Here is a 25,306-nt window from a genome sequence, read left to right as displayed (position 1 = left end):
GGTATAACCTATGATATTATACCAGCTGTCAGCAGAAAGAACAATAGTTAAACACTGCACATAAATACTTCTTTCTCCAATTAATAAATCAGCTTTAATCATTTGCTACCCTCAACACTCATCTCCAAATTAGTTATTACCCCAAATAGTATGTGCTTCTTCTATGTCAGGGACTGCAGCCTATTAACCATAGATTTGCCTGACTGTTGAAGAGCATTGTAATCATCCCGGACTTCCTACCACCCTGTATCTGCCTCTCATTGGACAGACTTTGGACATTCTGTGCTGTGTATAGAGGAGATATATATATTTAAAGACATGCTCTCAGTAAATGATCTAAGAGAATGGAAGCAGTGTTATAGTTTCTAATTCCCTATTTGACAGAGACAGGAGAGTAACTATATCTTCTCTTCACCTCCGCTATTGTGTGGTTTAGCCGAGAGTCGGTAGAAGAAGCCAATCCGCCTAAATACCGTTACCCCACGGCTAAAGCACCATAGTTAGCCCAGAGTATTAGAACTATAGTAACGACACAACCGACTGTCAGAGAGTGGAGGAATAAGCTACACGCCATTGTATCCGGGTATTGAGTACATACCTCACAGTAAAAAGGATATACCTTCTATGTAACCTGAATTTTGCAACACTGTGGATATTGAGAAGATATCACATAGCCACACTAGTTTGGTCTGGGAATATCAGCATACAGGAGAGTCAGACAACCAGAACTGCACTAACAAACCCGGGTTTGCACCATTGAAGAGCTCAATAGTGCACAAGCTAATTCCTAGGAATAGGATACAGTGTTCAGTAAGAGACAACACTTATAAGTCAGCGCTTCACTAGACACTAGTGAGCATTAAAGACTAGCCTGACTTCCAGATTCATCATTTCAGTTGAACTGAGTTACGGTATTGACCATTACCGGGTATATCTTGCTTAAGCCGATAATTCCTAGGTGTATTTACAGAAGAGAGATATGGTGTTATCTTTTATTTAGTTGTAGGATAGGTGTTAGTATTTATATGATTGATAATCTGGGAATCTAATGCATATTAGTAAAAATGGTATCTAGGATGATTATATTTTCTCTCTAGTAAAACAGGTCCCCGCTTCTGAAGTGAAGGACGACATAACCCGGAGCAGTATAATAAACTCATCAACATGTGGCTCACTTTCGGGTTAAAATACTCATAATTATATTGTATGGTGACGGTCGCTAGAGTTTACAGCCGTATAGACCGGTATTGCATTTTATCCAAATAAATTGGTTATTCAGTTTATCGCAAATTATAGTGACAATTCTGTTGTGTCAGTCACCCGTTTCCTGGTTGAGAGAATTGGAAAGTACTACGCCTTGGATGCGGAGTGTAGGTTATCTAGTTCATATATATACATAACCTCTAGTAGTACATATGTGCACTGCAAGGGGGGGGGGGCAGATATAACGTGCAGAGAGAGTCAGATTTGGGTGGGATGTGTTCAATCTGAAATCTAAATTGCAGTGTAAAAATAAAGCAGCCAGTATTTGCCCTGCACAGAAACAAAATAACCCACCCAAATCTAACTCTCTCTGCACATGTTATATCTGCCCCCCCCCCCCCCCTGCAGTGCACATGGTTTTGCACAGCTGCGATCATCTTCCCTGACATGCGGGGGGACGCACAGCACAGGGCTAGTCCGCCCCGCATGTGCACAGCGGCGATACTTTTGTATTTGTGGAGTAACCACCGGCCAGCGCAGCTCCTGCAGCTGGCCGGGAGTTGCTCGTCGCTGTCACTGGCCGCAGCGGCTGCATGAGACGTCACGCAGCCGCCGCGGGCCGTCCCCCCAATGGTCCGGACACGCCTGCGTTGGCCGCCCCGCGCCCCCTAAACAGCGGCTTAACGACGCCATCCAGCCCCCTCCCGCCCAGCGACCGCCTCTGCCTGTCAATCAGTCAGAGGCGATCGCTACTGAACGACGGCCTTCGGCCGTCCGGCATGCGCCAGCGCATGCACAATTCCGACCGTTCGCTGCGCTGCATTAAACTGCAGCGAGCGATCGGGTCGGAATGAACCCCTATGTCATTATCCAAGGGCAAGAGAAAATCAGCCGTTCGGCCTGATGATATAAACGGGAGACTGAAAAGCACAGAGAGAGTATTCAGTAAAGGTTGTAGGAGGGGATGTGTACTACAGTTTTGGGAATATAAGTCCTGTTTCCCTGCCTCATGTAATCAGGTTTATATTTTACATGGGTTCTACCTAGCACCTGTAACCATGAAACGCTGACCAATCTTCTAGGAAGTTAGAGAAGTTACTGGGGCATTATCCCTCTGGCACTGGGGGTGAGGATGTCTGCTATGGTATCACAGTGGTGTGTGTATGACATTATCTGATCACCGGCAAGCCACAACTCTGATCCTAAAGGGTTGCTGACAATTAAACATGGTGAAATAAAAAGTCTATTGAACAGCAGCCATCAGTGGGGGGTCTAATCAATGTAAATTATTGGAAATACATTTTCTCTTGCGTCCTAGAGGATGCTGGGGTCCACATTAGTACCATGGGGTATAGACGGGTCCACCAAGAGCCATTGGAACTTTAAGAGTTTAATAGTGTGGGCTGACTCCTCCCTCTATGCCCCTACTACCAGACTCAGTTTAGAAAATGTGCCCGGAGGAGCCGGACACAGCTAGGGGAGCTCTACAGAGCTTCTTTAGAAAAATGTTGTTTTTTTTTAGAGTTTATTGTTTTACGGGGAGGCTGCTGGAAACAGCCTCCCTGCAGCGAGGGACTTGGGGGGGGGGGGGGTAGTGTCCGCCCTGCGAGGTCTGAGCCACTATCTCTGCTGACAGGACACTGTGCTCCTGAGGGGATAGATCGTTCCCTGCCACAGGGGATTGCTCACCCCAGCAGCATGCCGCCATCCCCTTACAGAGCCAGAAGATCGGTGGTGAGTGAGTCACCGACCCCCCTAGCAAGCGGGGGGCCGGTGTGAATATGGCGGCAACAGGGTAGGGAGCGCGGTATTAACCGCGCTCCGGAGCTCAGAGGCACACTGTGCGGCGCTGTGAGTAGGCGCCTAAACCCTGCACTGGTCAGAAAGCCTGTCGAGGTCCGTGGATCTCAGCCAGCATATACCTCAGGCCAGTATAATCCTATGAAGAGCGGGAAGACAGAGCCATTTTGGGGGCGGAGCTTCTCCTCAGAGCGGACCCAGCGCCGTTTAGCGCCATGTTCCTGCCTGCGCAGCGCTGTCCAGGAAGAGCAAGTCCCTCCAGGACAACTCAAGCTATCTCTCACAGTACCAGGGGGTTGTAGAAGGGGGGGAAGGCTAAATACAGACTGTGTAACCTATTAAGGTGCACAGTCAGCGCTGGTAGGGGATCTCCTTTTACCTAAAAGGGGGGGGGGGGGGGGGGGGGGGTGTGTGTGTGTGTGTGTGTGTGTGTGTGTGTGTGTGTGTGTGTGTGTGTGTGTGTGTGTGTGTGTGTGTGTGTGTGTGTGTGTGTGTGTGTGTGTGTGTGTGTGTGTGTGTGTGTGTGTGTGTGTGTGTGTGTGTGTGTGTGTGTGTGTGTGCGTGTGTGTTTGTTTTCTCCATAAAGCTATGTCCAGGGACTCTGTGTCATATGCTGCAGAGGATATGTCCTCTCAGGATGATCCCATTCCATGTAATCAGGATTGCACTGGTTTAGCATAAATACCAGCAAGGGAGCCTGAGTGGTTATCCTCTATCAAATCTATGATTTCTCAGATTTCAAATAGGGTTGCACAAAATGAATCTGCAACTCAGGCTTTACAGAATTCTATGGCAGTCTGGCCCAGTTCTGGTACCTCAGGGCTTCCCGCTCTACATTCCCAAAAACGTGCTCTTGCACAGATCATACAGGATGACACGGATACCGATTCTGACACTGCAGACGGTGATGGTGATGTGTTGCGGGGGGCCGCATCTCTTGCTAAAGGGGTGCAGTTGATGATAGAGGCTATCAGAGATGTGTTGAATATTGCTGATACAACACCAGAGCAGGTTGAGGAGGCTTACTTCACTGAAAATAAGAAAGCCTCGCTTATCTTCCCTGCATCAAAGGAATTAAATGCTATTTTTAAAAAGCTTGGGAAAACCCAGAGAAAAAAATCCAGATCCCTAAAAGGGTTCTGGTGGCATTTCCTTTCCCGGTAGAGGATAGGAAAAATAAGATTTTACTTACCGATAAATCTATTTCTCGTAGTCCGTAGTGGATGCTGGGGACTCCGTCAGGACCATGGGGAATAGCGGCTCCGCAGGAGACAGGGCACAAAAGCAAGCTTTTAGGATCACATGGTGTGTACTGGCTCCTCCCCCTATGACCCTCCTCCAAGCCTCAGTTAGGTACTGTGCCCGGACGAGCGTACACAATAAGGAAGGATCTTGAATCCCGGGTAAGACCCAAACCAGCCACACCAATCACACCGTACAACTTGTGATCTGAACCCAGTTAACAGTATGATAACAATGAAGTAGCCTCTAAAAAAGATGGCTCACAACAATAATAACCCGATTTTTGTAACAATAACTATGTACAAGTAATGCAGACAATCCGCACTTGGGATGGGCGCCCAGCATCCACTACGGACTACGAGAAATAGATTTATCGGTAAGTAAAATCTTATTTTCTCTAACGTCCTAGTGGATGCTGGGGACTCCGTCAGGACCATGGGGATTATACCAAAGCTCCCAAACGGGCGGGAGAGTGCGGGTGACTCTGCAGCACCGAATGAGAGAACTCCAGGTCCTTCTCAGCCAGGGTATCAAATTTGTAGAATTTTACAAACGTGTTCCCCCCTGACCACGTAGCTGCTCGGCAAAATTTTAAAGCCGAGACCCCCTCGGGCATCCGCCCAAGATGAGCCCACCTTCCTTGTGGAATGGGCATTGACAGATTTTGGCTGTGGCAGGCCTGCCACAGACTGTGCAAGCTGAATTGTACTACAAATCCAACGAGCAATAGTCTGCTTAGAAGCAGGAGCACCCATCTTTTGGGGTGCATACAATATAAACAGCAAGTCAGACTTTCTGACTCCAGCCGTCCTGGAAATATATATATATATATATCTATTTTTAGGGCCCCGACAACGTCTAGCAACTTGGAGTCCTCCAAGTCCCTAGTAGCCGCAGGCACCACAATATGTTGTTTCAGGCGAAACGCTGACACCACCTTAGGAAGAAACTGGGGACGAGTCCGCAGTTCTGCCCTGTCCGAATGGAAAAACAAATATGAGCTTTTTTTAAGACAAAGCCCCCAATTCTGACAATCGCCTGGCCGAGGCCAGGGCCACAACATGGTCCCTTTCCATGTGAGATATTTCAAATCCACAGATTTGATCGGTTCAAACCAATATGATTTGAGGAATCCCAACACTACGTTGAGATCCCACGGTGCCACTGGAGGCACACAAGGGGCTGTATATGCAATACTCCCTCGACAAACGTCTGGACTTCAGGAATTGAAGCCAATTTTTTCTGGAAGAAAATCTACAGGGCCGAAACTTGAACCTTAATGGACCCCAATTTGAGGCTCATAGACACTCCTGTTTTCAGAAAGTGCAGAAATCGACCTAGTTGAAATTTTTTCGTGGGGCCTTCCTGGCCTCACCCACGCAACATATTTTCACCACATGTGGTGATAACGTTGTGCGGTCACCTCCTTCCTGGCTTTGACCAGGGTAGGTATGACCTCTTCCGGAATGCCTTTTCCCTTAGGATCCGGCGTTCAACCGCCATGCCGTCAAACGCAGTCGCGGTAAGTCTTGGAACAGACAAGGTCCCTGCTGGAGCAGGTCCTTTCTTAGAGGCAGATGCCACGGTTCCTCTTGGAACAGACATGGTTCTTGCTGAAAGCAAATCCCATCTTAGCTCCCGAGGCCATTAGTCCTCTGTGAGCATCTCTTGAAGTTCCGGGTACCAAGTCCCTCTTGGCCAATCCGGAGCCACGAGTATAGTTCTTACTCCTCTACGTCTTATAATTCTCAATACCTTGGTTATGAGAAGCAGAAGAGGGAACACATACACCGACTGTTACACCCACGGTGTTACCAGGACGTCCACAGCTATCGCCTGAAGGTCTCGTGACCTGGCGCAATACCTGTCCCGTTTTTTGTTCGGGCGGGACGCCATCATTTCCACCTTTGGTCTTTCCCAACGGTTCACAATCATGCGGAAAACTTCCCGATGAAGTTCCCACTCTCCCGGGTGGAGGTCGTGCCTGCTGAGGAAGTCTGCTTCCCAGTCGTCCACTCCCGGAATGAACACTGCTGACAGTGCTATCACATGATTTTCCGTCTAGCGAAAAATCCTTGCAGTTTTGACCACTGCCCTCCTGCTTCTTGTGCCGCCCTATCTGTTTACGTGGGCGACTGCCGTGATGTTATCCCACTGGATCAATACCGGCTGACCTTGAAGCAGAGGCCTTGCTAAGCTTATAGCATTACAAATTTGCTCTTAGCTCCAGTATATTTATGTGGAGAGAATTCTCCAGACTTGATCACACTCCCTGGAAATTTTTTCCCTGTGTGACTGCTCCCCAGCCTCTCAGGCTGGCCTCCGTGGATACCAGCATCCAATCCTGAATGCCGAATCTGCGGCCCTCTAGAAGATGAGCACTCTGTAATCACCACAGGAGAGACACCCTTGTCCTTGGATATAGGGTTATCCGCTGATGCATCTGAAGATGCGATCCGGACCATTTGTCCAGCAGATCCCACTGAAGAGTTCTTGCGTGAAATCTGCCGAATGGAAGCGCTTCGTAATAAGCCACCATTTTTTACCAGGACTCTTGTGCAATGATGCACTGACACTTTTCCTGGTTTTAGGAGGATCCCGATTAGCTCGGATAACTCCCTGGCTTTCTCCTCTGGGAGAAACACCCTTTTCCTGGACTGTGTCCAGAATCATCCCTAGGACCAGCAGACGTGTCGTCGGAACAACTGCGGTTTTGGAATATTTAGAATCCACCCGTGCTGTCGTAGAACTACTTGAGATAGTGCTACTCCGACCTCCAACTGTTCTCTGGACCTTGTTCTTATCAGGAGGTCGTCCATTTTCTTTGAAGACGAATCCTCATTTCGGTCATTACCTTGGTAAAGACCCGGGGTGCCTTGGACACTCCAACGGCATCGTCTGAAACTGATAGTGACAGTTCTGTACCACGAACCTGAGGTACCCTTGGTGAGAAAAGCAAATTTTGGGACATGGAGGTAAGCATCCCTGATGTCCCGGGACACCATATAGTCCCCTTGTTCCCAGTTCGCTATCACTGCTCTGAGTGACTCCATCTGGATTTGAACCCTTGTAAGTGTTCAAATTTTTCAGATTTAGAATCGGTCTCACCTAGCCTTCTGGCTTCAGTACCACCCTATAGCGTGGAACAATACCCCTTTCCTTGTTGTAGGAGGGGTAATTTTATTATCACCTGCTGGGAATACAGCTTGTGAATTGTTTTCAATACTGCCTCCCTGTCGGAGGGGGACATTGGTACAGCAGACTACAGGAACCTGCGAGGGGGGAAACGCCTCGACATTCCAATCTGTGCCCCTTTGATACTACTTGTAGGATCCAGGGGTCCTGTACGGTCCCAGCGTCATGCTGAGAACTTAGTAGAAGCGGTGGAGGGCTTCTGTTACTGGGAATGGGCTGCCTGCTGCAGTCTTCTTCCCTTTCCTCTATCCCTGGGCAGATATCTTATAGGGACGAAAAGACTGAGGCTGAAAAGACGGTGTCTTTTTCTGCAGAGATGTGACTTAGGGTAAAAAACGGTGGATCTTCCAGCAGTTGCCGTGGCCACCAGGTCCCATGGACCGACCCCAAATAACTCCTCCCCTTTTATACGGCAATACATCTTTGTGCCGTTTGGAATCTGCATCCCCTGACCACTGTCGTGTCCATAAACATCTTCTTGCAGATATGGACATCGCATTTACTCTTGATGCCAGAGTGCAAATATCCCTCTGCGCATCTCGTATATATAGAAATGCATCCTTTAAATGCTCTATAGTCAATAAAATACTGTCCCTGTCAAGGGTATCAATATTTTTAGTCAGGGAATCCGACCAAGCCACCTCAGCTCTGCACATCCAGGCTGAGGCGATCGCTGGTCACAGTATAACACCAGCATGTGTGTGTATACTTTTTAGGATATTTTTCTGATAAGCATGTGAGCGCCTTATCCACCCTGAGGGGTGTTTCCCAATGCGCCTTAACTTCTGGCGGGAAAGGGTATACCGCCAATAATTTTCTATCGGGGGAAACCCACGCATCATCACACACTTCATTTAATTTATCTGATTCAGGAAAAACTACAGGTAGTTTTTTCACCTCACACATAATACCCTTCTTTGTGGTACTTGGAGTATCAGAAATATGTAACACCTCCTTCATTGCCCTTAACGTGTGGCCCTAAAGGAAAATACGTTTGTTTCTTCACCGTCGACACTGAAATCAGTGTCCGTGTCTGGGTCTATGTCGACCGACTGAGGTAAATGGGCGTTTTTACAAGCCCCTGACGGTGTCTGAGACGCCTGGACCGGTACTAATTTGTTCGCCGGCCGTCTCATGTCGTCAACCCACTTGCAGCGTGTTGACATTACCACGTAATTCCATAAGTAAGCCATCCATTCCGGTGTCGACTCCCTAGAGAGTGACATCACCATTACAGGCAATTTGCTCCGCCTCCTCACCAACATTTTCCTCATACATGTCGACACACACGTACCGACATACAGCACACACATAGGGAATGCTCTGATAGAGGACAGGACCCACTAGCCCTTTGGGGAGACAGAGGGAGAGTTTGCCAGCACACACCAAAATGCTATAATTATACAGGGACAACCCTTATATAAGTGTTCCTCCCATATAGCATTTAATATATATGTATATCGCCAAATCAGTGCCCCCCCTCTCTGTTTTAACCCTGTTTCTGTAGTGCAGTGCAGGGGAGAGCCTGGGAGCCTTCCCCTCAGCCTTTCTGTGAGGGAAAATGGCGCTGTGTGCTAAGGAGAATAGGCCCCGCCCCCTTTTCGGCGGGCTTCTTCTCCGGAGATTGTGAAGTCTGGCAGGGGTTAAATACATCCATATAGCCTCAAGGGCTATATGTGATGTATTTTTCGCCATACAGGTATTCTACATTGCTGCCAGGGCGCCCCCCCCCCGCGCCCTGCACCCTCCGTGATCGCTGTGGGAAGTGTGCTGACAGACAATGGCGCACAGCTGCAGTGCTGTGCGCTACCTGAGGAAGACTGAAAAGTCTTCTGCCGCCTGGTTCCGGACCTCTTCAATCTTCAGCATCTGCAAGGGGGTCGGCGGCGCGGCTCCGGGACGAACCCCAGGGCGAGACCTGTGTTCCGACTCCCTCTGAAGCTAATGGTGTCCAGTAGCCTAAGAATCCAATCCATCCTGCACGCAGGTGAGTTGAAATTCTCTCCCCTAAGTCCCTCGATGCAGTGAGCCTGTTGCCAGCAGGACTCACTGAAAATAAAGAACCTAAAAACTTTTTCTAAGCAACTCTTTAAGAGAGCCACCTAGATTGCACCCTTCTCGGACGGGCACAAAAACCTAACTGAGGCTTGGAGGAGGGTCATAGGGGGAGGAGCCAGTACACACCATGTGATCCTAAAAGCTTGCTTTTGTGCCCTGTCTCCTGCGGAGCCGCTATTCCCCATGGTCCTGACGGAGTCCCCAGCATCCACTAGGACGTTAGAGAAAAATGGGGAAACCCGCCCATTGTTGACGCGTCAGTATCCAGACTCTCAAAAAAGGTGGTTTTACCTGTTCCAGGATCTACCGCCTTGAAAGAGCCGGCTGATCGTAAAAATTGATAATACGCTCAAATCCATGTACACGGCTTCTGGGGCAATACTACGTCCCACTATTGCCAGTGCTTGGATTGCCAAAGCTATAGTAAAGTGGTCAGACACGTTACTTGAAAATTTAGATACTATGGAGGAATGTGATGTTGAATTGTTTTTACGTAACATTCAGGATTCTGCAGGATTTCTGGTAGAATCCATGAAAGACCTGGGTTCCATGGCTGCAGGAATATCTTCCATGTCTGACTCAGCTCGTCGAGAACTGTGGTTGCGCCAGTGGTCTGCCTACGCGGAATCCAGGAGAAGTGTGGAGACCCTACCCTACACAGGTCAGGCTCTCTTTGGGGAAGTGTTAGATGCGTGGATCTCCACGGCTACGGCGGGTAAGTCACCTTTTCTTCCCTCAGCTGCGCCTGCTCCGAAGAAACCCGTTTCTTCACCTGCATCCCACCCCTTTCGGGCTACCAAGCCTAGAAAGGCCAGGCCGTCCAACACCTTCTTTCGGGGGGAGGCCCAAGTCCAAGAAACCGTCACGTGCCACGTGCCTCAGTGATGTCATTAGTTCATGCTGAATAATTATGCTGCATACTTGGGTATAATGGTTTAGCACCAGTGTGGCTCTTCCTGCAGTGTTACTCTGTTTAGCAACATAGCACCTAGATTCCTCTACTGAGTGCCATACAGTGAATCCGGAAAGTATTAACAGCGCTTCACTTTTTCCACATTTTGTTATGTTACAGCCTTATTCCAAACTGGAGTAAAAAAAAAAAAAAAATTCCCTCAAAATTCTGCACACAACACTCCATAATGACGTGGGGGGGAAAAAAATCGTTTTTTTTAGATTTTTGCAAATGTATTAAAAATAAAAAACTAAGAAATCACATGTACAAAAGTATTCACAGCCTTTGCTCAATACTTTGTTGATGCACCTATCTTCCGGCAGTTTTGCCCACTCCTCTTTGCAGCACCTCTCAAGCTCCATCAGGTTGGATGGGAAGCATAGGTGCACATCCATTTTCAGATCTTTCCAGAGATGTTCAGTCGGATTAAAGTCTGGGCTCTGGCTGGGCCACTCAAGGACATTCACAGAGTTGTCCTGAAGCCACTCCTTTGATATCTTGGCTGTGTGCTTAGGGTCGTTGTCCTATTGAACGATGAATCGTCGCCCCAGTCTGAGGTCAAGAGCGCTCTGGAGCAGGTTTTCATCCAGAATGTCTGTGTACATTGCTGCATTCATCTTTCCCTCTATCCTGACTAGTCTCCCTGTTCCTGTTGCTGAAAAACATCCCCACAGCATGATGCTGCCACCACCATGCTTCACTATAAGGATGGTATTGGCCTGGTGATGAGTGGTGCCTGGTTTCCTCCAAACATGACACCTGGCATTCACAGCAAAGACTTCCCTCTTTGTCTCATCAGACCAGAGAATTTTGTTTCTCATGGTCTGAGAGTCCTTCGGGTGCATTTTGGCAAATTCCAGGTGGGCTGCCATGTGCTTTTTACTAAGAAGTGGCTTCCGTCTGGCCACTCTACCATACAGGCCTGATTGGTGGATTGCTGCAGAGATGGTTGTCCTTCTGGAAGGTTCTCCTCTCTCCACAGAGGAATGCTATAGCTCTGACAGAGTGACCATCGGGTTTGTTGGTCACCTCCCTGACTAGGGCCCTTCTCCCCCGATCACACAGTTTAGACGGCCGGCCAGCCCTAGGAAGTCCTGTTGGTTCCGAACTTCTTCCATTTATGGATGATGGAGGCCACCGTGCTCATTGGGACCTTCAAACCAGCAGATATTTTTCTGTACCCTTCCCCAGATTTGTGCCTCGAGACAATCCTGCCTTGGAGGTCTACAGACAATTCCTTTGACTTTATGCTTGGTTTGTGCTCAGACATGCACTGTGAAGTGTGGGACCTTATATAGACAGGTGTGTGCCTTTCCAAATCATGTCCAATCAACTGAATTTACCACAGGTGGACTCCAATTAAGCTGTAGGAACATCTCAAGGGTGATCAGTGGAAACAGGATGCACCTGGGCTCAATTTTGAGCTTCATGTCAAAGGCTGTGAATACTTATGTACATGTGATTTCTTAGTTTTTTATTTAATACATTTTTTTTTAAATCTCAATTTAACTTTTTTTCATGTTGTCATTATGGGGTATTGTGTGTAGAATTTGGAGGGAAACATTTTGTTTATTCCATTTTGGAATAAGACTGTAACATAACAAAATGTGGAAAAAGTGAAGCGCTGTGAATACTTTCCGGATGCACTGTATAATGCCATTTCTCTGTCCCTTCCTGTATAGGGAATGAGTTACAGATTACAGAGCGAGGTGACATATCGTATCACACGCGAATCCATCGCTACATAAACTGCAAGCTATAATTAGCTCTAAGGTCCTGTAACCATGAGTGTGATTGGTTGTGGTGGAAATGCTTTTCTAATTAGCGAACTTTGACCTGTTCTTCAACAAACCTTTCAATGTAACCCACTTCCTGTTTTCCCACTTATGTTCCAAATACAGTAACGTGGCCTTAATGTAATAATCGATGTGAGAGTTGTTACGTAAGTTGGTGAATTGGGTTGTGTGGGTGTGGAAAGGGGATCCGGTCTGAAGATTGACAGTGTCTAGGTCGACCACTATAGGTCGACAGTCACTAGGTCGACATGTTTTCAATGTCGACAGGTCAAAAGGTCAACATGAGTTTTTCAAAAATGTTTCTTTTTTTAAACTTTTTCATACTTAACGATCCACGTGGACTACGATTGGAACGGTAACCTGTGCAGAGCGCAGCGAGGTACCTTGCCTGAAGCATGGCGAGTGAAGCGAGTCATGTGAGGGGACACGGTGCACTAATTGGGCTTCCCGGTCACTGTACGGAGAAAACTACACCAAAAAACCATGAAAAACTCATGTCACCCTTTTGACCTGTCGACCTAGAACATGTCAACCTAGAAACCCTGTCGACTTTCAAACCCTGTCGACCTAGTGACTGTTGACCTGTAGTGGTCAACCTAAACATTGTCGACCTAGACACTGTCGATCTAATGATCCACACCCGTGGAAAGAATGGTTGATTTTAAACAAGACATTTCCAGTAACATTCTACTAAAACACTCAAATCCTGTCACTTTTCTCACGGGTGTGGTATGGAAGGTCAACAGTGTCTAGGTCAACCACTATTGACAGTAACTAGGTAACTATTGACAGTAACTAGGTCGACAAGGTCTCTAGGTCGACAGGTCAAAAGGTCGACATGAGTTTTTGAAAAAAATGTGGGTGTCGTATTCTCCGTACAGTGACCAGGAACCCCAATTAGTGCACCGTGTCCCCTCAATTCGCTCGCTATGCTTCGGGGGCAAGGTGCCTCGTTCTGCTACCGCTGCGCTCGGCACAGGTTACTATTCCCAATCGTAGTCCGCGTGGTTCGTTAAGTATGAAAAAGTAAAAAAAAATTGTGAAAAACTCATGTCAACCTAGAACATGTCCACCTAGAGACCCTGTTGACCTAGTCACTGTCGACCAATAGTGGTCGACCTAGTTACTGTCGACCTAGAAACCGGATCCCTTTCTCACATGGTATACGTCTTACAGATGACGTACAGAACAGTGCTTCCTGTTGGCAGCACAGCTAACACTTTCTCCTTTATAAAAAAACAAAGAAATAATCATCTCTGCAGTATATCGTTTAAAGACGGAAGATGTTTTTGGGGGGCGTTATGGCTGCTCCCCTGCTGTCGGTGAAACCCTGCGGTCCAGCAATGTGGCCATGAGCAAGTTTCCTTTGATAACTTTACAAGTCTGTGTATATGTGACAATCTGTAGAGCTGGTGAAAGTTATGTTTGCAGTTTGGCATCAATTTGTTTTGTACTCAGCACAGCTGGCACAATGGATAGTATTGCTGCAACACAGTATGAAGTCATGAGTTAAATTTAAGGACATGGCAAATCTGTGCATAGTTTGTATGTACAGAGATTGAAGTTTGGGGAAATTAGGAAAAAATTAAATAAATGAAACAATTTCCAGCGTATACAAATTAAAAAAAAAACACGCACGCATACACACGCGCTCACGCACAAAGAAATCACAGGAGACCGTGGTTATAATTATATATAATATATATTTTACTCTTTAAAAATAAACTTCAGTTGAATGGCTAACTCCTGTACAATCTACAAAAATAAAACTTTTTTCTTTTCATATAAATAATTTATATAGCACAGTGACACTTTGTACCAAGCTTCAGTCCACAAAACAGACACAAACACGTAGCCTGACCCTTTACTGAATCGCCGCAAGGGAACCGCTGTGCGATGCGCAACAGCTGCCATCGGGGAGAACCCTCGCAGGTCCTTGCGGCAACCCCAGGGGTTAATTATTATATATATATATATATATTTATATATTTAACATTGTTAGAGAAGCTGCCATTTCACAACAACAACAGAAGAAATATATACAACACGTTAATAATAATAATAATAATTATTATATTAATTAAGTAAAACCATAAGAATACTATGAAGGTCCCTACACAGGGACAAATATAGCAATGTCCTAAAGGGACAGGGGGGATATAAAAAGGTTAACGTTTTCACAGCTAGTACAAAGTGGGCATTAACCACTTCAGCGCTGGTGGACATCTTGGCAGTGAAGAGGATAAATTAGATGGGTTGTAATGGATCATTTACAGTGCTACAAGTTCTTTTGGGGGGAGGGGGGGGGGATATTGAATTTAGGATATACAGAGCTAAGTTTATGCCAATAGTTGGACCATTCATTGGACAACCTGCTAAATCCAGTGGGCACTGATTGGCCCAGATTACCCTAATCAGTAGGGCCCAAACGGGTGCCTGTGTCAGCCTCTTCATTCTTTCATTTAGTAGGGGTTCATTTTGTAGTTCTAAGAGCCTCCTGAAGCTGCTCTCTTGCAGGCAGCCATTTTGTGGCTGGAACAATATTCATGGGAGGCGACACTTGGTCCTGCCTACAAAATGGCCACAGGCGACAGCTACGCTAAAACGTTTCCAAATGTCGTGTAGAATGTTAAGTGACATACAATATTCCACAACACATAAGATGCGAGTGGCCACGGTGTAATCACACTGGATACAGTAAAGGAAGGAGGACTACAGTTCTTGATCAGATTGTATGCGGACACATTCCCAGCGCACTTTATATCACTGTATATTGTCTATCTGAAACAGGAATGTCAGCACTGAAATAATTATCTGCAGGAGAAAAACCAGACTGAACCTTTACACTATTCTGAGCGGAGGAACGAAATTCAGCTTCTGAATACGCCCCATTCACAAAACAGGTGGGAAAGGGGGAAAAGTGCCTTTTTTGTCATCTAATTGTATTTCACGAATTCTCACAACCGCCAGAACGCTGCACCGGGCTCAGGGACTTGATGATCCACTTCACTTTCTTTCCAACCACTCCAGCAATGGATAACAGATAGCAGCAAGACTGGTGAGCCTGATTGGTAGGTAAAGTAGAGGAGTTGGATTTGGGGTGGGGGGGGGGGGGGGGGTCTCTCCCATCGCGGCGTCTTGTTGAGACCCCCCCTACAGTACATTATCAGCTTATTAAATATCATTTTCAGTTTGCTTTGATTTTCATATTAAAATATATCATAGGGACATAGTCTCTAATACTTATTAATCTTATATTTAGTGTTCTTTATGTTTTCCTTTAGGGGATCCTGGGGTTAGGTTTTCTGTACACGGCTGCAGCTTGTTGAAGAAAAGAGACAATTCTCTTAGTTCCCCCTGCAAAATAATAATAAAATGTGTTAATACAATAACCTTCAATTCCACCAATGTTATCCGTCTGCTGCCGCAGTACAGTGGTTAGGAGAGAGATATATATAGATATATATATATATATATATATATATATATATATGAGGTACAAGGCCTTGGCCGCTATAAATCACTTTCTCTAACAGTCAAAGGGTTAAATCTGTTCTCAACTTGGAAAAGGTGTAATTATCCATTACATGTGACCGGCAACAAGAGCCTAACAGTAATACAGAAATGATCATTGTATGTACACTATACAACACATTTCAGGGACCAGAGACGGGTCCCATACATAAATCTTAGACATATAAAAAATACTGATGTATTTGGTTTCTCTGTAGGGTTCTATTCATGAAGCAATGAAAAGTGAGGAGAAGTGAGCCAGTGGAGAATTTGCCCATGGCAACCAATCAGCTGCTCCATACCATGGTATAGTATGCATATTATAAATGTTACTTCAATGCTGATTGGTTGCCATGGGCAACTTCTCCACTGGCTCACTTCTCCACTCTTTTCACTGGTGCATAACACACAGTGGAGCCAGCAAAAGCATCTGTGAACAGGGAAGCCTATCTAACAAGTACAGGTGCTGTCGAGATACCTCCTCTATTATCTCTATCACGGCATGCCGATAACAGATACCAATCATTAAAAAAGATATATATATTTTGTTTATTGAACAGTTTAAATATTTTTTTAATTTTTAAAATAAATCCAGTTGAATTTTCTAAAAAAAAATTTCATTATTCTATATTTCTTAGTCAAATTGCGTTGATAACTGCAGAAAATAAAATCTGAATTATTGCCACAATGGGGCTCTCAGTCAGAGTTCACACCCAGACCTGTACTGGCAATACCGTCAAACACCACTTGGTGGCAGACCTGTGTTACCAGTTACTGGTTAAAACTTTTCACTACCAACACATCAGCCCTAAGTGGTACTGACCTAGTGCGTTACCGAGGGTCCCTCTGGTCTTCTGTCATGCGCAAGATATTCCAGCTCATACACCTCAGGGGGCCTGTTTTTACTTCGGGACCATTCAGTCCTGTGTTCCATACAGTCTGTCTCACTGTCCTCATAACCTTCGTGGCTGTAGCCGCACACTGCTCCCGGCAAGGTGGGATGTACGGCAACAGTCACCGAGGCTGTAGCAGTCACTGTGGTGATGGAGCCACTTGGCAATGTCACCTTAGTGCAGTAGGCCGGAGGTGCAGCCATATGGCCTGGAGGCCTGCTGCTGTACGGAGTCCTAGAATTGGGGGGCTGCTTAGTCCGTGCATGCCTCTGTGTGGTAGGAGGGGGCTGGTGCCTCCTTCTCCAGTCTCTAGGCTCCTGAAAGTCTTTCAGATCTTGGCAGGTGTTCCTGGTTAAATCCGGCACAGATGGTGCTTCAGTGTTACCGGTGTCCTGACCGTCTTTAACAGGTTCATCCTGGCTCCCTTTACAAGGCTTCACCAGCTGGAACAGAACAAGAACATTTATTAGAACCTTTGCACCTCTGACAAGATATAGGCTAATGGCAGTGGTAATGATATGGGAGAGATAAAGTACCAACCAATCAGCTCCCAACTGTCATGTTACAGACTGTGTTTGAAAAATGACAGTACGGAGCGGATTGGTTGGCACTTTATCTCCAAGCTTTGATACATCTCCCCCTATATCTGGTACAGACTTTATCTAGGTGGTTGATAAATGATAGCTAGAATCTGACTGGTTGCTATAGGCAACATCTTCACTTCTAAAAACCAGCACTTTAGTAAGTATACCCCTAAGATCCATAGCTTGTCTGTAGAAATCTCACCATGATTTTGGGGTATGAAGGGTTCTGGCTGGCCTCCAGCAGAATGTGTGATGGCTTTCGGGGAATGATGTAGGTGCTGCGCTCATAGAGCTGGGGGTCATCTTCCTCTATTCCCGACGTAGCGGTGGTCTCAGAGTAATACTCCGAAGAGTCCTCTGGGTCGCTGAAGCCCCCTTTTCCCCCAGCACTGTGCTGCATGTAGAAGGTGTGATGGCTAAGATGTGGGGGCAGAGACTCCAGGGTGGAGGCAGGGAGGCAGTTACCATTGTCTGCGGGAGTGACCTATGGATACAAGCGTGATAGTTACATAATGTCCAAACATGCAAATACATGCAGATGTGCCATATACCCAGAATCCTTTCTTCCCTTTAAAGATGGCGATGGGAACTGATCATGTGACTTACCTCGGCTGGGGGTCCAATCAAGGAGAGCAATACGGGAAGCAAGACCAGGCCATTGAGCAGCCCCAGGATGGTGAGAATGGTGAGCACAGCGAAGAAATACCTGCAGCCGGGAGAGAAACCAAAGGTTACGATGGGTCCCTCAGCGCAACCCCAACCTTATGCGACATTACTGGATCTTGGTAGCTGTATTTATAATTCACACAACCGTTCTAGCACAGGATCTATTAGATAATACAGAACTACTACCCACATCATCCAGTCTGCTCCCCAGTACATACAAGAAAATGCTTTTTCATTGTTGGTGCAAAAGTTTTACTCTACGACAATTTAAAACTACTCAGATTGAACTAGTTTGTCATCACCATAATAATAATACAATACTTTCTGTTATCATTTGTTATTGATATCAAAAGGAATTTTGCAGAGGGGGCCAGTTGTACTGGTTGGTGAGCTCTGGCAGTGAAAGGGTCAGATTAACCCCCTTATATTACACAACTAGATTTTAGGTTAGAGTTTAGGAGTCTGCTGTCCCCTGGGTCTCCTTGCCTGTCAGTGGTGGTGCCCCCTGCTTCCTGAACCTTCCCCTCCCTCCCCCCTCTCCATCCATTAGGACCTGAATTCTGGGAGGGGGATGGGGACAGACTCATAGCTTGTGAGAGCTGTGGATGAAGGGAATGGAGAGCGTCTTTGGCACGATTTAAAACCGGAGAGTTGACGTGAGCAAAACTGGGTCACCTGTCCTGGTGCCAAGACAGAGGTCTAGCCAGACGTCTTCCGAGGCCTCAACCACACAGCCAGCAAAGAAAACCCACCAAACCTTAAATGAATCGTCTCGTTAGCCAAACTCTGGCGTAAATAGACCTACATGCCCTGCGCCACATTAACCAGTCCCTGGAAGGGGCGGCGGAAGGGGTTAAGTGGTTTGGGTGCCAAGCTATGAATCAGCAATGGTTCTTAGAAGTGGGATGTGTGTTTATGTTGGGTCTTGTAATCTCTCTCATTGAGTGTTTAGTTTAGGAGGGGGGCCACATACGCAGGGCCTGGTGGGGTGGGGGGCTGGTGTCAGATCTCTGAACTACTTCAGCTGTTTATACCAAATCCTGCACAGAGCGTCTGTTTACATGAGGGATAGTTGTGCTATTTCCTGATGGGCCACGACTTGCCTGCCTCCCGCCTCCCCGCTCCTCTAAACAAGACCTCCCAGGTTGAAAGGAATGGCTTTGGACGAGATTCAGACACTGTGTCTTTTAAACAGCACACACAGGCTATCATCCCTCGCCAGGACAGCTCCCCGACCCCAGAACTCGCTCACAGTACAAACTACGTCAAACCGCGAGATTTTTCCCCCCCTCCACTTTAAATATTTAATTTAACCCCTCCGTTGCCAGAGGAGAGGAGGAGGGGGGGGGGGGGGGGGGGAGTGCTTTTAGACCGCTAAACCGCTTCACAAATGTAATAACTTTAAGCAAGAGCTGGCGTCCACGCCATAAACCCCAACTGATCATATATAGCCGCGCTGGATATCTGTATAACACAGATGAAAACGATTGACTGTACAGTACAGGGGTGTGGACGGGATATGTCAGGACACAAAGTTCAGTTACTAAACTACATTTGGAATCGTACCTTAAAATAAAGTCAAATTCGGATCCCGCCAGCATAAGTACCCCAAGAAGCGTGGAAATGGCGCCGTCTAAAACTGGCGCAAACATATGTTCCAGAGCGAGTACGGAGCGTTGGTTCCGGTCGCCGATGGCGGTGAGAAATCCCTAGAAGGAGATGTAAAAATATAGGATTAGTAAAGTGGAGAACATTATGGTACCTCACACGAGATTTCGTGTAGCGCGGTAATACAGATCTAAGACCAAATCGGCGACTTACCAAAGCCACATGGACCGTAAACTCCACGCCAATGCCAACAGATGCGATGAGTATAACCACAGGGATGGCGCTGAGCTTAATGCCGATCAAACCCATAATGCCAAACAGCTCCACAGTCATCATGGCCAAGATGAAAACCTGGTAACACAGCGAATAAAACGGTAGTACTCCCAGCTCTGCGAACAGCATTTATCCACATTGCATTGACAAACAACGTACTTGCTATTTTAGCTCTAGGTACTTACAATGATGCCGGCTGTCCATGGATTAAGCAGGAGAATGGCGCACACCAAGAATGTACATGCCAGCACTATGCTAATCGCCAGGAGGAACCAGTGTCGCAGGCCGATGTACTGCTCCCAGAAGAGGAAGGGGTAACCGCTGGGGTAGCTGTACACTCCTTGCTTGATGAACTCTTCGCACACCGAGCGAACGCTCTCTATGGCTTCTATGAAATCAGACGTCTGACGCAGGCCATTCAGGTAGAATGGAAACTGGGCAAACTCAATGGGCTCTGCGGCCGGTACTGTGGGAAGGAAGAAAGGAGAAATGATCCGGTGAGACAAAATACAACGTACTGTTATGTTGGTTAGAACTATTAACCTTTAAAGTTTACCCCATATCCTTCACGCAGTGGAGGCTGATATTTTATAAAGTGCTCCAATATGCAGTATATGAATTCTATAGGAACTATGGACATTACTGAGGCATGAGGCACTTGTATCCACAGCATGTACCTCGTGCCTCTGTAATATTTCTAGTGCTCAGTAAATTTATACTCTGCATTGCCATGAACAGTAGTCTAGTCTACAAAATGGCCGCCCCCTCTCTGAGAACATGACTCAGCCATTACTAAGTCAATATGACATAAACCTACTTCTCAGGTTTTCCCCCGTGGTGTCATATCGGTCATGGATCCACTCAGGCGGCTGAGGGTAGAAATTGGCTTGAGAGGCGGCGTAGCCCAGGGGATCGTTGCTGACCCAGACAGTAAGGTAGATGTAGAACGCGTCTTGAGGGATAAGGCCATTCTCATCCACCAGTCGTCGACTAATCAGCTGCCCGGGAGAGAATAAAATAGGACACATTTAGGGAGACAGGTCCATGAGAGATCATTTGTTGCAAGATTAAGGAACAGGAAAAGATGCAATATAAAAATGATCCAAAAAAGCCATAAAAACATAAAAGTTCCGTAACCTTTACGTTTCCTATCGTCAGACACATCTGAGCGAAAGATCAGAGACGTATAAAGTCCCACAGCTCAGAGTATACAGAAATTCCCAACCCTTCCCTAAAATAGGGACTCACATGATTAAGATTAAAAGGATCCTTCTTGTTTCCGGTCTGGATGAGGAGCTTGTACGCCAGCACCCCATCCTCAGTTCCATTACGGTAATTATCCTGCGTGATGCTGCCAGACTCCCAATCCCTATCGAATGCCAACTGGAGACCTGGACAAAATAGTCAAAGGGTTAAAAAACGGTTTCAGTCACAAAGACCTTCAGGATTTCCATTTCAAACAATAACGCAGAAATCCCAGTAAAACCTGCAATATGCCACCCGGCTTTCATATGATTAATATAATATTATCTAGCTTGAGTGATCATACCCCAATTCCATAGTTCGATCAGTCACCAACCCTATACCTAGAGCAAATCGCCAATAACAAGGACTTTGGTCTCCTATAAGTTTAAGAACAACTGTCTCTTCCGTCCTTCATTACACTTTGTGGGTCTAGAACATGTCCCGCTCTTACCTCTCAGCCAATCCTGGAAATAGTGCAGCCACATCTTCGGTAGCTCTCTTCCCTCTTCACGTACAACGTACTTCACGGAGCTGAAAGACTCATGGAGATCGTATAGGGACGCCTGGGATTTGGGGTAATCAAACCCACCCTTGGTGACAATGAACATGTTGTAGAAGGAGAAATACTTGAACTGAGCGGCGATAAAGTTATATTCCTTGGTCTCGCGAGGAACAATATCGGTCAGGTAAAGTCCATCATGGACCATGGTGGTCCCGTACAGGCCAAGGCCCAAGAGAGCCATGAAAAGAGCCACCACAATTCCCTGTGAAAGTAAAGAACACAGTTTTGAGTACTGGTACAGACTGCTGCCTGGAACAGCAGATTGTCATCTCTAGTGACCGCTCGGCCACACTAAGGTCCATCCACTCACCTTGGTTTCTGGCTTGAGCAGCAGGGGGGCGTACTTCTCCCTGGCAAAGTCAGAAAGGCTCCACTTTAGGAAGGGGAGCGGAACACACTCTCTCCCTACTTTGCTCTCATCCATCTGAGCCAGCAAATCCCGGGTGGAGGTGGAGGGGGTGAAAACCTGCGACCCCAGGGGGTCCACGGTGGGGACAATGACAGACGGAGAGGTGGAGATCTGGGAGGTGGGAGGCAGGATAGTCACAATGTGATGTCCAGATGGGTCACACTGCGTGAAGGCTTGCACAGTAGTGGTGATCTGGGTGCTGGTGGTAATTGTGGGGTTCCCATAGGGTGAGGGGTGGTACGTGTGATTGTCGTTGGCATCAGGCATTTCCTGTGGTTGAATCTGGATCACTCTGGAGGAACACGGGCTATAAACATACAAAGTAGTGTTGGTAAGCACTGAGGGTCTTAAGTTATATGTCCAGAAAGTGCATGAAACATAAACCTAATTATTAGTCTGAGTATTAGCAGCAGTATTAGGTTTATATAGTGTTGTTTCCATATTTCTATTTGTTTTACTTTATTAAGCAATATCATAAATCAAATCAATATTAATTTTTTGTGAATTAGTCCCATTATACAAACCCCCATGTTTTTAACAATAATACTTACTAATAACATACAACGGTAAATAAATGAAAAGTGACACAACGTTCATTTAAAACCCGAATGATCGGTCACAGCCAGGAAGCTGATACTAGGTGATAATGACCAAACACACACAGAACAGGCCCCGCCCACAATCTGTCAATCTAAAGGTAACATCAGTCCCACGTTGGCCATATCGCTACCTGTAGAAGCAGCAAAGGATGTCTAGTCTCTGATCCTCTCGACGCTGGAGGTCCAGGCTCAAGATGGCTGGAAATATTAACAGCACCATTGCAAAATTGAACACGACAACTACAGCGGCCTGGAAAGGACAAAAAGGAGGACTGTGTTAGTCTTTGGTCTTATAAACATCTATTATTCATAAGCGGGTGAGAAGAAGAACCTGTACCATTTGTTTAGTTAAAACATTAATAGCATTCCCTACGTGACATTGTATATAATTAAATGGATGCATTCTGTAGCCTCCAGGCCTTATTAGCATCCTTATCTTTCAGACCACCCAGAGAGCAGAGTTTAGAATCCTGCCCCCCCACCAACAGCCCCAGGGAAGTGACATCTAAATGTGTACGAAGCCTTTGTAGTGATGTCACCTTTCACCCAAGCACCCCCATCCACCCCCCCACCCCCCTCCTTCCCAATCCATTCCCATTAGAGACCTCTTAGTGGGTCTCACCTTTCACTGCTCTCCAGGGTCACTGGGATTGCAGGACAGACGCTCATCCCTAGTTTATGCTCAGATATTCCCTTCCACGTATAAAGTGCCACCATGGTTTACAAGGTGCAAAACCGCCAGCGTTCCGTCTTATGTTAGATCAATCGATGCTGACTATACACGAAGATTATTGTACACAGGATTCCACTGAACACAAATAGGGCCGTACCTGCAGAGAGAACGCCCGCAGGGCTGGGATTGGCACCAAGGCCGCCATGAAAAAGGCAATCATGTTATTGATGGACGTCAGTGCCACGCTGGTACCGGTACGTCGCAGGCATTCACCTGTTCTTTCCTGGCACACAAAAAAACATAAATATGAGGTGACTGGCATGTCAGAGGTGGCAGTGCCACATACGGATGTCAGAGTTCTGCACAAGCATACTGTATGACAGCTTCTTACCTTTAAAGGGGTACTCAGGCTGGTCTCGGTGAAGGCATGTGCCAGAAGGAACATGTCGTCCACGCCGATACCCAGAGCAAGGAATGGCAGCACCTGCAAAGCAAAACTATGTTAATGTTCTGTGTATGCTGAGTATCACTTCCTTATGCTGAGTAACACTTCTTATGTCTACAACTTTTATGTATTTAGTGACGAGTCAGTATTTGTGTACCTGGGTTGTAGCAGCATTGAAGGAGAGTCCAAGAAGGGAGCAGAGTCCTAATCCTGATGCCACAGAGAGAGCCACAAGCAGAACACCTGCCAAGCCCACTGCCCCCTGAGACTTGGAGCAGTCCCATCGCAGCATGGTGACACAAGCGTAGGCCAACTGTGAATGGAGGAGATGATTTTAGCACAAGAACAACAAATGCCATGCCACCCCACGATAACTACCAACTCACCATTACTGCCACCCCACGATAACTACCAACTCACCATTACTGCCACCCCACGATAACTACCAACTCACCATTACTGCCACCCCACGATAACTACCAACTCACCATTACTGCCACCCCACGATAACTACCAACTCACCATTACTGCCACCCCACAATTACTACTCATCCATGAAAATGCCACCCCACCATCATTACCCACCCATGAATACTACCACCCAACCATCACTACCAACCCACAAATACTGCCACCCCACAATCACTACTCACCCATGAAAATGCCACCCCACCATCACTACCCTCCCACGAATACTACCACCCCACCATCACTACCCTCCCACGAATACTACCACCCAACCATCACTACCAACCCACAAATACTACCACCCCACCATCACTACCCTCCCACGAATACTACCACCCCACCATCACTACCCTCCCACGAATACTACCACCCCACAATCACTACTCACCCATGAAAATGCCACCCAACCATCACTACCAACCCACAAATACTACCACCCCACCATAACTACCCTCCCACGAGTACTACCACCCAACCATCACTACCAACCCACAAATACTACCACCCCACCATCACTACCCTCCCACGAATACTACCACCCCACAATCACTACTCACCCATGAAAATGCCACCCAACCATCACTACCAACCCACAAATACTACCACCCCACCATAACTACCCTCCCACGAGTACTACCACCCAACCATCACTACCAACCCACAAATACTGCTCCACCACCATCATTACCAACCCATGATTACTGCCACCCCACAATCACTACCAACCCACAATTACTGTCACAGTCACTACCGACCCACGATTACTGCCACCCCACAATCAGAAGCATTAGCTCAGGTTTTCCAGCCATCACCAGCTGTGCAAAGACTATTGTGTTCATTTATAATTTCATACCATGAGCAAGTATCCTCCAGCTACCCGGATGGCGCTGACGTCAGAGAATGACTTCATAATGTCATTGAGGGTGGTGGTGGAGAAGGCGTGGATGTCCTGGGATGCGTTTTGGAAGATTGACTGCTGCGCTTGCTGCGGGAGGAAAAAACACATTGTTACCATCAACATATAACTTAATCGAACATATAACCATCAAATATACTTAATTAATTTATATATTTATTATACTAATTATACAAAATGTACTGCAATGATACTGAAATCACAAT

At 46.6% G+C, this 25,306-nt stretch overlaps 1 protein-coding gene across 4 annotated transcripts in view; it reads right to left on the bottom strand.

The window, feature by feature from the left end:
* Positions 1–13,929: 13,929 nt before the first annotated feature.
* PTCH2 (patched 2) overlaps positions 13,930–25,306 on the bottom strand; it is a 90,938-nt gene continuing 79,561 nt past the window's right edge. For all 4 annotated transcript variants that reach the window (XM_063939442.1, XM_063939443.1, XM_063939441.1 and 1 more), the window contains 16 exons: positions 25,038–25,169; positions 23,874–24,029; positions 23,663–23,755; positions 23,429–23,554; positions 22,730–22,848; positions 21,901–22,306; positions 21,480–21,792; positions 21,032–21,174; positions 20,601–20,781; positions 19,969–20,249; positions 19,724–19,861; positions 19,469–19,611; positions 17,843–17,942; positions 17,439–17,720; positions 16,583–17,095; positions 13,930–15,603 (listed from right to left, as the gene is read on the bottom strand). In XM_063939442.1, coding sequence (XP_063795512.1) covers positions 16,583–17,095; positions 17,439–17,720; positions 17,843–17,942; positions 19,469–19,611; positions 19,724–19,861; positions 19,969–20,249; positions 20,601–20,781; positions 21,032–21,174; positions 21,480–21,792; positions 21,901–22,306; positions 22,730–22,848; positions 23,429–23,554; positions 23,663–23,755; positions 23,874–24,029; positions 25,038–25,169 — 3,126 coding nt within the window. In that variant the 3' untranslated portion in view covers positions 13,930–15,603. The remainder of the gene's footprint in view (positions 15,604–16,582; positions 17,096–17,438; positions 17,721–17,842; positions 17,943–19,468; positions 19,612–19,723; positions 19,862–19,968; positions 20,250–20,600; positions 20,782–21,031; positions 21,175–21,479; positions 21,793–21,900; positions 22,307–22,729; positions 22,849–23,428; positions 23,555–23,662; positions 23,756–23,873; positions 24,030–25,037; positions 25,170–25,306) is intronic.

Source organism: Pseudophryne corroboree, chromosome 9, assembly GCF_028390025.1.
Source record: "Pseudophryne corroboree isolate aPseCor3 chromosome 9, aPseCor3.hap2, whole genome shotgun sequence".
Classification (NCBI taxonomy): domain Eukaryota; kingdom Metazoa; phylum Chordata; class Amphibia; order Anura; family Myobatrachidae; genus Pseudophryne; species Pseudophryne corroboree.
Note: the sequence above shows the minus strand (reverse complement) of the source record. Positions and strands in the feature narration are given on the sequence as shown.